Consider the following 14,475-nt stretch of genomic DNA (forward strand, 5'->3'; position numbering starts at 1 on the left):
TTTACTAAAACTAAGAAGCCACAAGATTCTATGGTTTAAAACAGAATTTAAAACCAAACAAAGCAAACAATAAATCTTATCTTAGGCAGCCTCCTATAAACTGAAACGCAGAATCAACATAAATTCAATATGAATTAACAGGCAATTGCAGTTAATTATATATTATGTATTAATTGGAGCATACAACTTATGAATTGAATCAAAACACTCCACTCAGAGTACAGTCTCAGTTGCAAAGTTCTTCAAATCTCTGTCCTGTTCACAAAGAATAACAGCCAGTCTTCCTCCAGGGTTTGCCTAATCCCCAGCCAATGGCACAATGAACCAAAATTCTACAAATACGGCCTTCACCAGAAATAGCAGATGACTGCAGAACTTTTTCAGTTCTCCTTACAATGGTCTGGATGGCAGAGATCCACATCCATATCTTCATAAAAATAGAAACCACTGCAGCAACTGCATAATACTTTCTTCTCAGATTCTGGATCAAGTCACAGATTTCTTCAGGTTTCTTCAGGACTAGAATCTTTCTCAAATACTGAGCTTGCATGGCTCATTGGCCTTAAAAATGTCATAATTAGTTTTGGTCTCCAAAATGTTTTGGTTCCCACTCACCGCTTCAATCTTAATTTCTGCAGAAAGTGAAACACTTAATTTCCTTTCTTCAAATCCCTTTTTGGTCCCTGTTTTCAATTATGGTTACTGCAGTTTTTGTACTATTGGGATATTCAGAGGTACACTTAAATACTTATCTCCATATATCATGCACCAATACCAAAGCTTCTAAATGTCCCAAGTGTTGGATATGTCCCCACGTTCTCACTGACTGTAAAGGGGGAATCCCATTCTACCCTATTCCCTTTATTGAATCTGAAATTGCAGTGTGGTAAGTTCATGAAAATTTCACATCCCACCCTTCTCCAGGCCCTGGGATGTTCATCAATGTACATAACCCAAAGGGAGGGGAACTCAATTCTCTCAGAAACATGACAGGGAATATTGAGTACTAGAGACTGCAAACCACCACTGACCCACTTCTCTGGCTGGTACTAGCCCAGCTGTGATTTTACCCATAATCCTCCATTCCTGACCCTCACTAATACTTCAAATCAGGGAAGACCGCAAGGGTCCATGTGTTTTGTCAACTTCTCCAAGGGGGGGCAAGAGATGGGACAGAGCAATTTTTCTTGGTGCTTCAATGTCACAATATCACCCAGTCTGTTGACCGATTGTGTTAAAGGTACGAGTGGAGGCACCTTCTCTGTATAGAGAATAGTATCCTGAGGCTACCATCTGCTTCACCTCCTATAATGGCACTTATTTCATTTGTGGCCTTACAGCATACCTGCGGCTCCCCGCCTGCTGGCAACGCCCATGCTACTTCAGCTCTGTATCCCCATATTCAGCTAAAGTGCCGAGCTGGAGACACAAGAAGCCCATCTCTGAAATCCAGTGTTTCTTTGCTATTGCATTTCCTTTCTATGGTACAGACAAACTGGCCAGAGAAGCTATAACCCTGGCTTCGGTTCTGGAAAAGGTGGGAAATGATGTATTCTCCGTCCTTAGCAGAATATATGATGAAATGGTCACTAATTGCACAGTAGTGCCCCAGAATTGAGTTTTGATTTTGTTTTAGCTGAGCGAGGGGGCAGCTGTGCCCTGATTGGCTCTGAATGTTGTGTCTACATCCCAGATAACTCCAAAAGCATTACTAATCTGACCAACAATATTAGGAAGGAGGTCTAAAAGATCCAACAACCTTTTCCCTCTACCCTGTGGAGTTGGTCTTACAGGATGGCAGGGATCTTTACAGACCTCCATTGTCCAGGGACTCACAATCTTTAGTATTATTATCCTGACTGTGTATGTTGTTTTCGCTTTTTATAAAGTTCCATTTCCAACAAGCTTTCAAAAGTATGAACCATCCCCAGCTACAAGCCATGTCTCCACAAGCACCTCCAACATCTGAAAGACCAAAGTGGTACATTTGAGTTATGATAAAAATTTGAGTGAATCTTCGAAGGGTCTCAGTAGAATCAAAAGGGGGCACTGGGAGATATTGTAATATCATACTCTTTACTAATTCACTCACAAGCGTTCTATGTTTACTGTACCGTGTTTCCATTCACTCATTCATAAAACTGTGTTTTTGTAGTACACAAAATAAAGTAAACATCCTTCCAACCCATTACTGTTTCTTTACAGCTTTCATTTTGTATCGGCCCCATGCTGCAAGCAGCGTTTAGACTTGTGTCTGTATCAAAGGCTGCCCTGAATAAGTGTTAATACTGTAACCTACTCAGAATGATAGCATCCCTGCCATCATGTCTCCATAACTCACTCAAAACTATGGAAGGATTATGATATTAGTTAGCACTCAGCAACCGTCTCTCGGGACCTGAATAGGTTGCAGGACATCAACATCGTTTCCTTCGCTAACATGTCCCTACAGTCTGCTGCTTGTCGTCTCTTGAAATTTCATTATATACTGCTTATTTCTATAACACTGTACTATCTATTACTAGCTTTTATTTAGAACTACCATCTTGTACTAACGTACAGATTTATACTTTTTAAATACATATTAAATAGGGACGCTACCTCCTTTAAGAAACTTACTGTGAAAACAGCGCTTCAATAAAGCTGCATGAATGAACGTGTAAGAGCTGTCAAAACTGGCAATATGAAATCTCGCGACCCAGCTGCAGGAGAAGAGTTTAATATTCTCTATACTTGTATTTAGTACACATGAAATTTCTCACTTATTTAGACCGTATAGATTTAGTAATATTACTAACTTTAAAGACAAACGGACTAACCACCTCTTAATTATGCAAGCTCAGACTGGACAGACATTCTAATCCCATCAGAAGTAACAACCAGTATTTAGCAAGTGCTTAAACCATCTCCTGCTTCTCCAGGACAGATGTCACGCAAACTTGTGCACAATAGATACAACAATGTGACACAATAGTGCTAAAACTTTAATGTACGCAAAAACTGTGTATAAAAGAGACTACTGTAAAACTATACTTTGCTACTGCTGATGCTCAATAAGGACGCTATTTTTTTGCCACTCACCAATCTCAATTGTTACTGAACATGATCCTACAATCTTTCCCCTCTCATCCTAAACCTATGCCCTCTTGTTTTGGGCTCTGCTACCCTGGGGAAAAGATCTTGTCTATTCACCCTATCCATGCCCCTCATGATTTTGTAAACCTCAATAAGGTCACCCCTCAGCCTCTGACGCTCCAGGGAAAACAGCCCTAGCCTATTCAGCCTCTCCCTGTAGCTCAAGCCCTCCAGCCCTGGCAACATCCTTGTAAACCTTTTCTGAGCCCTTCCAAGTTTCACAACATTCTTCCTATAACAGAGAGATCAGAATTGAATGCAGAATTCCAAAAATGGACTAACCAATGTCCTGTACAGCTGCAACATGACCTCCCAATTCCTATACTCAATGCACTGACCAACAAAGTTATAGTCTTCATTTTCCCGGAGTTGGATTTAGCTGGGTGCCTCAGTCTTCATATTCCTGGCCAAAAGGTTGGGGGAAGCCTACAAAATTCCAGTTGGCTGGATCAACATTGGTTGCACCGAGGCAGGGCTTCTCAATTATGTCACAAGGAAGTCGTATCTTAGAGAGCTGCCAGTCAACCAGGTAGTCAGCAGTTCAGTCACCCCAGCCCTGCCAAGTCAAGCTGTGGCCAGCAGTAATGCTAGCCTTGACAAGTAGAAACCCTAACTGACAAGTTCAGTCCTGTGCAATGCCAGGGGCCAGGCTGAAACACCCCGTCAAGAGGGTAGGATGGCTAAATTTGAGAGGCTGGGGGGCGGACAGGATGCCTCCCTATGGCACCTGCAGGAGGACCCTCCCAATCCCACTTGCCTAACACTCAGCTGAAATTGACAGGTGTCAAGCGCAGTATGGGCACCCCAGCCACAGGTAAAATATTGGTTTGGGTGGTAAGGCTGTTCAGTGATCCAAGGTTGGTAGGCCATCTGTTGCCTGCTCATGCCAAGCAGATTATGGCTGGGTAGGTTGCCAATGGAAAAGCCAAATAGAATTTACCAGCCCCACACTATCAATCCCACTGGCAGGAGCATGTAAAATCAAGCCAACAGTTTTTTCTTTCCTTGCTTTTGTGAAGAGGTATTAGATCCGTCATTTCACAATCCATTGTGACCTTTCCAGGATCTAGAGAATTTTGAAAGATTATAACTAATTGTCTGTAGTGAAATAGAACTAATTGTTTGTAATGAAATGCCCCTTTTAAATAAACAACAGCGCTTTTGGAACACTAAAAGCAACATTGGTCAACTAAATGACATGTGCAGGAAGGAACAGAGATAGTAAGCCAGGATGCTTAGCAGAGTTCACTGTCAAACTGGTTCAGGCCAGACAGATATGCAAGCCACTTACTTTGACTGATGAGATAATGCTGCGAGGTTTCAGATGGAACAATAGATCAGAGTTTTGGTAGAATTGTTTTTGAGACAGCCTGGATCCTAGGGTCAGCTCAAACAAGAGGGAAGTTAAAACATCTAAATACTGCCTTTTCCAGCACCTTTTTCTGGGAGAAAAACTCACCCACATGGAATAATTGAATGATGTTAATCACATTGTTGTATGAAAATGCTTTAACTATTTTGGAGGAATATGTGCATCAGTTACCATGTGATTTAGCAAATGATAGTAAGCCACAGATCTCAGGGATGATCCAGAAAATTGTCGGCGCAACATCGAGGGCCTGTACTGCGCTGTAACATTCTATGTAACTGTATTTAAAGGGGCCATTCGAATCAGAGGGGCTGACACTCCAGAGACAATGGTTAGGTCAGAGTGGTGCTAGAAGAGAACAGCAAGTCAGGCAGCATCCAAGGAGCAGGAAAATCGACGTTTCGGGCAAAAGCCCTTCATCAGGAATCAGAGACAATGCCAACACAAGAAGCAGGAACCTTGGGAGCGAGAGGAACGGCCTCAAGCTCAGTCTGGCCAACTGTAATCAGGGTGGTATACTGCTTCCAAAGTGGATTTTAGTGTGAGGGCACAGTCATTTAAGAACTGTAAGGCTACCTTGAGAATTAGAGGGAAAGTGTGGTGCTGGAAAAGCAAAGTGGGTCAAGTAGCATCTGAGGTGCAGGACAATCGACGTTTCGGGCATAAGCCCTTCATCAGAAATATCCTTATGCCCAAAACATCGATTCTCCTGCTCCTTGGATCCTGCCTGACCTGCTGCGCTTTTCCAGCAACACATTTTCAGCAGTTGTAATACATTTGCCAATCCTCAGCCTACTTGCCCATCTGATCAAGATCCCTCTGTAATTTCTGATAACCTTCCTCGCTTCTAATTTTGTGTCATTCGCAATCTCACTAATCATGCTTTGTACATCCACATCCAGATCAGTTATGTACAGAGGAATCTCAATTATCTGAACAACACGGGCAGGGAGTATTTTGATTGGATAATCGAATGTCTGATAACACAGCTTAGCCAAGCATTGGGATGTTGCAATCTTGTCTGGATAATCCAAAATTCGGATAATCAAATGCCAGATAATCGAGGTTCCTCTGTAAATAACAAATAACAAACGTCCCAGCACTGACCCCTATGGCACACCACGAGTCACTCCCAAAGGGATCAAATTACAAGGTTACAATGGAAATTTTCCAATCATTGTCAAATTTTCCCTTCCAATCTTTCAATGCACCATCTCTCTTCATCTTGGAGCTATCGCTTGATCTCCCTTTTGTCATTATTTAAGGAAGATGGTAAGGAAAAGCCTGTGAACTGTAGACTGGTGTGCTTGATGTCAATGGTGGGCAAGATATTGGAGGGAATTCTGACAGACACGATTTACATGTATTTGGGAAGGCAAGGACTGATAGGGATAGTCAACATGGCTTTGTACATGGAATGTTTGAAGAAGTGACGAAAAGGAACAATGAAAGCAGTGTGCTGGTCATGGTCTATATGGACTTCAGTAAGGTGTATGACTAGTTAATGAGATTAGATCATGCAGAATACAGTGAAACTCGCCATTTGGACACAGAACTCGCTCAAAGGTGGAACACAGAGGTGGTGGTGGTGGTGACCTGTGACGAGTGGCATGCCATAAGGATTGGTGCTGGGTCCACTGCTTTTTGTCATTTATATAAATACTTTGGATATGAACATAGCAGTATAGTTAGCAAAGTTGCAGATGGCACCAAAGTAGGTGGTGTCTTGGACAGCAAAGAAGGTTACCTCAGAGTACAATGATAATTGATCAGATGAGCAAATGGGCCGAGGAGTGGCAGATGGAATTAAATTTAGTTAAATGTGAGGTACTGCATTTTGGGAGGCCAAATCAGGACAGGACTTATACCCTTAATGGTAAGGTCGTGGGAGTGTTGCCAAACAAAAAGAGACCTTGAAGTGTCAGTTCATAGCTCCTTGAAAGTGGAATCGCAGGTAAATAGGGTAGTGAAGGCGGCATTTGGTACTCTTGCTTTTATTAGTCAATGCATTGAGTAAAGGAATTGAGAGGTCATGTTGCAGCTGTACAGGATTTTGGTTAGGCCACTGTTGTAATACTGTGTGCAATTCTGGTCTCCCTATTAAAGGAAGGATGTTGTGAAACTTGAAAGGGCTCAGAAAAGATTTACAAGGATGTTGCCAGGGTTGGAGGGTTTGAGCTATAGGGAGAGGCTGTACAGGCTGGGGCTGTTTTCCCTGGAGTGTCAGAGGCTGCAGGATGATCTTTTAGAAGTTTATAAAATCATGAGGGGCACAGATAGGGTGAATAGTCAAGGTCTTTTCCCTAGGGTAGTGGACTCCAAAACTAAAGGCCAAAGGTTTAAGGTGAGAGGGGAAAGATTTAAAAGGGATCTAAGGGGCAACATTTTCATGCAGAGTGTGTTGTGTGTATGGAGTGAACTGTCAGAGGAAGTGGTAGAGTCTGGTACAATTACAATATTTAAAAGGGATCTGGATGGGTATATGAATAGGAAGGGTTTAGATGGATATGGGCCAAGTGCTGGGAAATGGGACTAGACTAATTTCGGATATCTGGTTGGCATGGACGAGTTGAGCTGAGGAGTCTGTTTACATGCAATATATCTTTATGACTTAGCTGCCCATATCTCTCAAAAAATGCCACTCGTCTGTCATCTGCTGTCATCTGCTAGCTCTCACTCCCCTTCATCCTTCTCCTCCCACTATCAGCCTCAGGCGACTGACTGTGTGGAGTTTGCACATTCTCCACACGTCTGCGTGGGTTTCCTCTGGGTGCTCCAGTTTCCTCCCACAGTCCAAAAATGTGCAGGTTAGGTGAATTGGCCATGCTAAATTGCCCGTAGTGTTAGGTGAAGGGGTAAGTGTAGGGGAATGGGTCTGGGTGGGTTGCGCTTCGGCGGGTCGGTGTGGACTTGTTGGGCCGAAAGGCCTGTTCCCACACTGTAAGTAATCTAACCTAATCTATCTCTGTCTCTGCCACCATTAATCTCTCACCTGCCATTTCCTCCAAGTATCTATCACTGTCCTCCAATCTATGTCATTCCCACCATTTGTATCCCTCTGCTCTGATCCCTACCCAACATGCCACTGAGCTCTGATTGAACAGAATATTCCCAGCATCCCGAGTGATGCCCCAGTGGTATTATCACTGGATTATTAATTCAAAAACTCAGTGAATATTCTGGGGACCTGGGTTTGAATCCCACCATGGCAGATGGTGGTATAATAATGGAGGTTAAAAAGTATCTGGAATTAAGAATCTACTGATTACCATAAAACCATTGCCACATGTCAGAAAAACCTTGGCTCATTAATGTCTTTCGGGGAATGGAATTTGCCAACCTCACCTGAAAACAGTCCTGTCAACCCTGCAAAATCCTCCTTGCTAACATCTGGGGGCTAGTGCAAAATTGGGAGAGCTGTCTCATAGGCTGGTTACAGTCATGGTTACAGAATCATCTCTGACATACAATATCCAAGAGGCCACCATCCCATCCCTGGACATGTCCTGTTCCATTGGCAGGACAGACCCCAGCAGATGTGTTTGCACAGTGGCATACAGTGAGAGGGGGGTTGCTATCAGAGTCCTTAACATTGACTCCAGCCCCCTTGAAGTCTCATGCTTCAGGTTAAACATGGGCAAGGAAAGCTCCTGCTGACTACTACACTATGTCTGCAGCAGGTTGTGAGGGATCCAACACATACTTATCCTTACCAATCTGCCAGCTGCAGATGCATCTGTTCATGAGATTATCAGTAAGAATGACCACTGCACAGTCCCTGTGGAGACGAAGTCCCACCCTCACATTGAGAATAACCTCCATCGTGTTGTGTGGCACTATTACTGTGCTGAATGGGACAGATTTTGAACAGCTCTAACAGATCAAGACTAGGCATCCATAAGATGCTGTGCACCATCAACAGTAGCAGAATTGTACTCCAGCACAATCTGTAACTTCATGGCCGGGAATATCCCCACTAAACCATTACCCTCAGGCCAGGGGATCAACCCTAGCTCAATGGAGAGTGCAGAAGGACATGCCAGGAGCAGCAACAGGCATACCTCAAAATGGGGTGTCAACCTGGTGAAGCTACCAAACAGAACTCCTTGCGTGCCCAACAGCACAAGCAGCAACTCCACAACCATTGGATCAAATCTAAGCTCTGCAGTCCTGCCACATCCAGTCATGAATGGTGGTGGACAATTGAAACAATTCACTGGAAGGGGCTGCACAAATATCTCCATCTTCAGTGACAGAAGAGCCCAGCACATCAGTGCAAACCTCAAAGCACAGCAATCCTCAGCCAGAAGTGCCAAATGGATGATTCAGTTCAGCCTCCTTCAGTCGTTCCTAGCATTACAGAGACCAATCTTAAGCCAATTCAATTAATTCCACGTGATATCAAGAAACGATTGGACACACCGGATACTGCAAAGGCTATGGGCCCTGACAGAATTCTAGAAATAGCACTCACGACTTGTGCTCCTGAACTTGCCGCTCCCCTGACCAAGCTGTTTCAGTACAGTTACAACTATCAAACATTGTGGAAAATTGACCAGGTTATGTTCTATACACAAAAAGCAAACTAAATCCAAACTGGAAAATTACCACCCCATCAGTCTACTCTCGATCATCAGTACAGTGATGGAAAGTGTCATCAATAGTGGCTGCCAAGCAGCAACTGCTCAGGAATAACTTGCTCATTACAGCCTTATTTCAACCCTGGACAAAAGAGCTGAATTCAAGAGGTAAGGTGAGAGTGATAGCCCTTGACATCAAGGCCGCACTCAACCAAGTGTGGCATCAAAGAGCCCTAGTAAAACTGGAATCAATGGGTATCAGGGGGCAAACTCCCCACTGGTTGGCGTCACATCTGGCACAAAGGAAGATGGTTTTTGATGTTGGAGGACAGTCATCTCATTCCATGACATCCCTGCAAAAGTTCCCCAGGGTAGTGTCCTAGGGCCAAACATCGCCAGCTGCTTCATTAATGGCCTTCCTTCCATCTTAAGGTCAGAAGTGGGGATGCTTACCAATATGTGCAACATGTTCAGCACAATTCATGACTTCTCTGATACTGAAGCAATTATTGTTCAAAGACAGCAAGATTTGGACAACATCCAAGCTTAGGCTGACAACTGGCAAGTAACATCCTTGCAACACAAATGCCAGACTACAACCATCTCCAATAAGAGACAATCTAATCACTGCCCCTTGATATTCAATGGGTTACCATCACTGAATCACCCACTATCAGCATCCTTGATGTTACCACTGGCTGGAAGCTGAACTGGACTCATCTCATAAGCACATTGATTACAAGAGCAGATATAAGGCTAAGGTAAGTAGCTCACTTCCTGACTCCCCGAAGCCTGAGCACAAAGAACAAGTCAGGAATGTGATGAAATACTCTACACTTTCCTGGGTGATGCAGCTCCAACAACGTTCAGAAGCTCGACACCATCCAGGACAAAGCAGCCCTCATGAATGGCACCACATCCACAAGCATCTATTCCCTCCACTACAGATACTAGGCAGCAACGGTGTGTACTATCTACAAGATGCACTGCACAATTTCACGGAAGTTCCTTAGATAGCATCTACAATCATTTCTATCTTGAAGGACAAGGGCAGTGAATATATGGGAACACCACTACCTGAAAATCCACCTCTAAGCCCCCTCACCCTCCTGACTTGGAAATATATTACCACTCCTTCACTGTTGCTGGGTCAAACTCCTGGATTCCACCACCTTCTTAAGGGCAACTAGCGGTGGGCAATAAAATGCTAGCCAGCCAGCAAGGCTAACATCCCATGAATGAATAAGAAAAGAAAAGTTCTTTGGCTGCTGCCTTATACAGCAGGGTTTTCCATCTGCACTGTTCAGCTTCTCCATATCGCTGGCTCCTGGTTAGGAATGAAAGTTAAAGAATTCTGTGGAGGTGTCACTGTTAAGTCAAGTCTGACCTTCACAGTTACAGCATTTGCAGGTTTACCAGCTGTTGACGGCCCCCTCTCTCCCTCCTTGTAAATCTCAGTGTCCGGGTCCCAAGTAAAAATATTCCTTTATATCTTTCTCCATGAAGAAATAGTCCATACCCAGTATCACCTAAGTAATCACAAACATTCGTTTTGTTTCACAGTCACACTTGGTGCTTTATTTTCACATGGATTCAGCACTTCCTTTTCAGACACTCAGTGTAAATGGTATACAGGCTCAGACAGGCACACTCGCGCTCCTCATATGGTAATTCTCTTTTGTTATGAGGAACAACAGTTCTTCCACTCAGTACCTAAGTCTCCTCCTGTGAGGATCCCTAACTGTTGATATCCTCCTGCTAAGACTCAGAAGGCAGAATCTATTAGTGTATCATAGCCGACTACATGCTTTTCTCTACAGCCCAGTGTCATGAAATCCCGGTTCTTGCAGGTCCCACATTATAAAATACTGGATTAGTGGTGCTGGAAGAGCACGGCAGTTCAGGCAGGATCCAACGAGCAGCAAAATCGACGTTTCGGGCAAAAGCCCTGAAGGCTCACTGCCTTTATTCCTGATGAAGGGCTTTTGCCCGAAACGTCGATTTCGCTGCTCGTTGGATGCTGCCTGAACTGCTGTGCTCTTCCAGCACCACTCATCCAGTATTTGGTTTTCAGCATCTGCAGTCATTGTTTTTACCCACATTATAAATTGTTGAGCTCTCAGCCTTCTCAGGCTGAGAGAAGGTAGAAGATATTCACCCCTGAGTCACTCTCATATTCCCCTCGTGTCCACTCTGTTCTCTCAGTCTGCGTGAAAATGGAAAGGGAGCAAGCTGACTGACAAGAAGCAAACAGCCATAAATCCAGTTTCAGGACAGTGAAAAAACATTGGACTAACTCAGCACTGGCTACAATAAGTTCCACTACTGGTCATTAACAAGTAAACTTGTGTACTAACCTTAATATCAGCTTGTGCTTCATTCAGGCTCAGCAGGGTGTGGAATTTATGTTTACCTGTTATTGTACAGGAAACACACAAACACACATCTTCATCTTTACAGTAAAACTCCAGGAGCTTCTTATGGTCAGTGCACTGTCTATCTGTAACATCAGCCATAGGATCAATAAGGGTGTGATCTTGATATGCCTTGTTCCGTAAATGGGGTCTCAAGTGAAGGAAACAAAATGAAGCTAAACAAGTAAGACATGTCTTTGCAGCTGGGAATGGTTTATCATCACAACTATCACACCTGGCACCTAATGTTTCAAGAGAAGACTGTGATTGCTTGTATTTTTCAACGATATTATACAACGTGGTATTTTTCTCAAGTCTCGGCTTCTGGTTGAATTTCCGACGACACCGAGGGCACTCAAACCCTCCTGGAACTGTTTTCTGGGCCCAGACTCCCTCAATACATTTCAAACAGAAACTGTGTTGACATGGTAATGTCACAGGGTCCTGATAGACGTGGAGGCACACAGCACAAGTTAATTCATTTTCCAAAGATCTGGGATCCATTTGTTACACCAGCTGAATGTTTCACACAGCACCAAAGAGACTGAGAAGTCAGAGCCGGAGGTGAAATTCTTAAAAACGCTGGGCGTGTAGATATTCACTTTATGACTCATTCTGCCAAAGCTTAACCCTTTCAGGTCTGATGTAGCAGTTCAGAGCGAAAATCAGGAAAATAAATTGACAATACAAATAAAGCCACAATACAGAAGATAAACACAAACATAAATTCCAAATTAATCAGCTCAGACCAGAGCCAAAGATTTCATGTGAGGGATAAAGTAATCAAATTAAAAGCAAAGCAACAGAAACTACAGATTTCAATAAACTCACCATGAAACCTCCAACCAATGAGAGTTGCAGCAAAGATAAAACATGGTTGAACTATTAACCCAAAACAGCAGAATACAATCAGAGGATGCCACAATCAAACTGCAGAGAGATCAGGGAGTTCCACCTCAAGTACTATGTCAGCTCTCTCACACGAATAAGAGGAGCCATTCTGCCTCACTCCTGATGTCATTCCCAAAGAGTATCTTAACTCCATTTATCTGTCACGGGGTCCTTAACTGTTGATATTTTTTATCAGCTGATACAATATTAGCTGTGAAAGATTCATTTGACGCTATCATCTTTCTGGGGATAAAATTCCAGCTTTCTGCCACCTTGTCTGGAACATGACATTAGCAATGAACAGTCTGGATCTCAACTGAAGGTTGTGCCACATCCTTCTGGAGTGTCCATAAGCGATATTAGTTTAATTCCATCAACTAAAACAAGTTCTTTAATCATTTTAAGGATATCGATTCGATCCCTCAGTGCTCAAGAAATAAAATCTGGTCTCCAGCAATGATTTTCATTAGGTAACCCTTTTTGCCTCTGTATGATTGTGGTAAATTTGTGCTGATCTCTCTGCATGGTCAATATAATCCTCCCAATATAATCCTCAAAGACTCTGAACGGAATGAATTACCCTAGATGAGACTTACAGGCAGCAAGGTGGCTCATTGGTTAGCACTGCTGCCACATGGCGCCAGGGACCCGGATGTGATTCCACCCTGGGAGACTGTCTGTGTGGAGTTTGCAAATTCGCCCAGTATCTGCGGGGGGATTTTCTCCGGGTGCTCCGGTTTCCTCCCACAGTCTAAAGATGTCCAGGTCAGGTGAATCGGCCGTGCTGAAATTGCCCAGAGTGTTCAGGGATCTGTAGGTCAGGCACATTAGTCAGAGGAAATGTAGAATAATAGGGTAGGGGAATGGGTCTGAGTGGGATATTCTTCGGATGGTTGGTCCAAAAGGCTTGTTTCCACACTGAAGGGATTCTATGATTCTAAACAGAGCTCTGGGAAGCTATAACCCAACTTCTGCCCTTTTGGATGCCAGCTCCTGAGATAGTTCAGGCTTTTATATCTGCACTTATTCACCACCTTGTCGTTAATTCTATACACTGTATCCTAAATTCCTCTGTTCCTCCAAGATTCCAAACTTCTCACCATCTAAAAAAATTCTCTTGGATTCAAAATGGATGACATCATATTTTCTAGTCAAGTGTTGATCTTCATTTATATGTTGTATGCCAACAATTGGGCTTCAGAGAAATAGAATGAATGGCAAGATAGGAAATCTACCATAGAGGGTTTATTAAACCGGAGCTAGGGCTGGTGGAGGCATCAAAATGGATGGGTACTCCTCTTCGTTTCCTTGCTGTTAGATGGGATCATTTTTGTGACCATTTAGATCTGGTTCATGTCCCTCTCCCTGTTAGATTTAGATCATGTTTTCCCCATTATTAGATCTGAAATCTAATTCACTTTTTCTGAAAAGGTGGATCTGTATTGTGTCCTCACCGTTATTAGTCCTGAATCACATTCATGACCATAGACAACGGCAAGTTTACTGCCTAGAAAGATTTTCTTTGAAGTTGGTAATCAGATTTCCCTGGTCTTATTAGTTGTCATATAAATCTTTCTTCATTTAAAATGAATGAAAATCTTTCACGTGAACTGCCCTCTGAACATATTTTACCCTCCTTCCATAATTACCAACAAAAATATAATTTCTTCCTTTAGGGTAAGGACTGCATTGGTAGATTATAAGATTGCAGCTCTGGAAGAAATTTCAAGCTGAGCTGAAGTTGGCATCAGAAATAGTGCATGAAAACTGATACCAACTGGAGCGTCATTCCCTGACATTGTTTCCACTGTAAGGTATTATTATCCAATGTGGGCAGAGGGCAAGAGAAATTTTCAAAAACTCCTGTTCTCTTATACACTTCCAAGTAACAATTCTGTGTCTTTATCAATGGAAAACCTATTGCTGGATTCATAAGATGGCCAATACTAGTCATATGGTCCTATTTCCAGAAGCTTCTGAAACCCTACATTGTACAGTCTTTTCGCCTAAGGTTGATACAAACTGAGTTGTGTACAACCTGATAGCTTCCAGCCAACTCTGGACTAGTTAAACATCAAGACCCATT

The 14,475-nt window shown here is 43.1% G+C and overlaps 1 protein-coding gene across 1 annotated transcript in view; it reads right to left on the bottom strand.

The window, feature by feature from the left end:
• The window catches only part of LOC140492204 (E3 ubiquitin/ISG15 ligase TRIM25-like), a 60,048-nt gene extending 47,992 nt beyond the window's left edge, over positions 1-12,056 (bottom strand). Inside the window, exon 1 of the mRNA XM_072591090.1 lies at positions 11,442-12,056. Coding sequence (XP_072447191.1) covers positions 11,442-12,002 — 561 coding nt within the window. The 5' untranslated portion in view covers positions 12,003-12,056. The remainder of the gene's footprint in view (positions 1-11,441) is intronic.
• Between the last annotated feature and the right edge of the window lie 2,419 nt (positions 12,057-14,475).

Source organism: Chiloscyllium punctatum, chromosome 20 (genome assembly GCF_047496795.1).
Source record: "Chiloscyllium punctatum isolate Juve2018m chromosome 20, sChiPun1.3, whole genome shotgun sequence".
Lineage (NCBI taxonomy): Eukaryota > Metazoa > Chordata > Chondrichthyes > Orectolobiformes > Hemiscylliidae > Chiloscyllium > Chiloscyllium punctatum.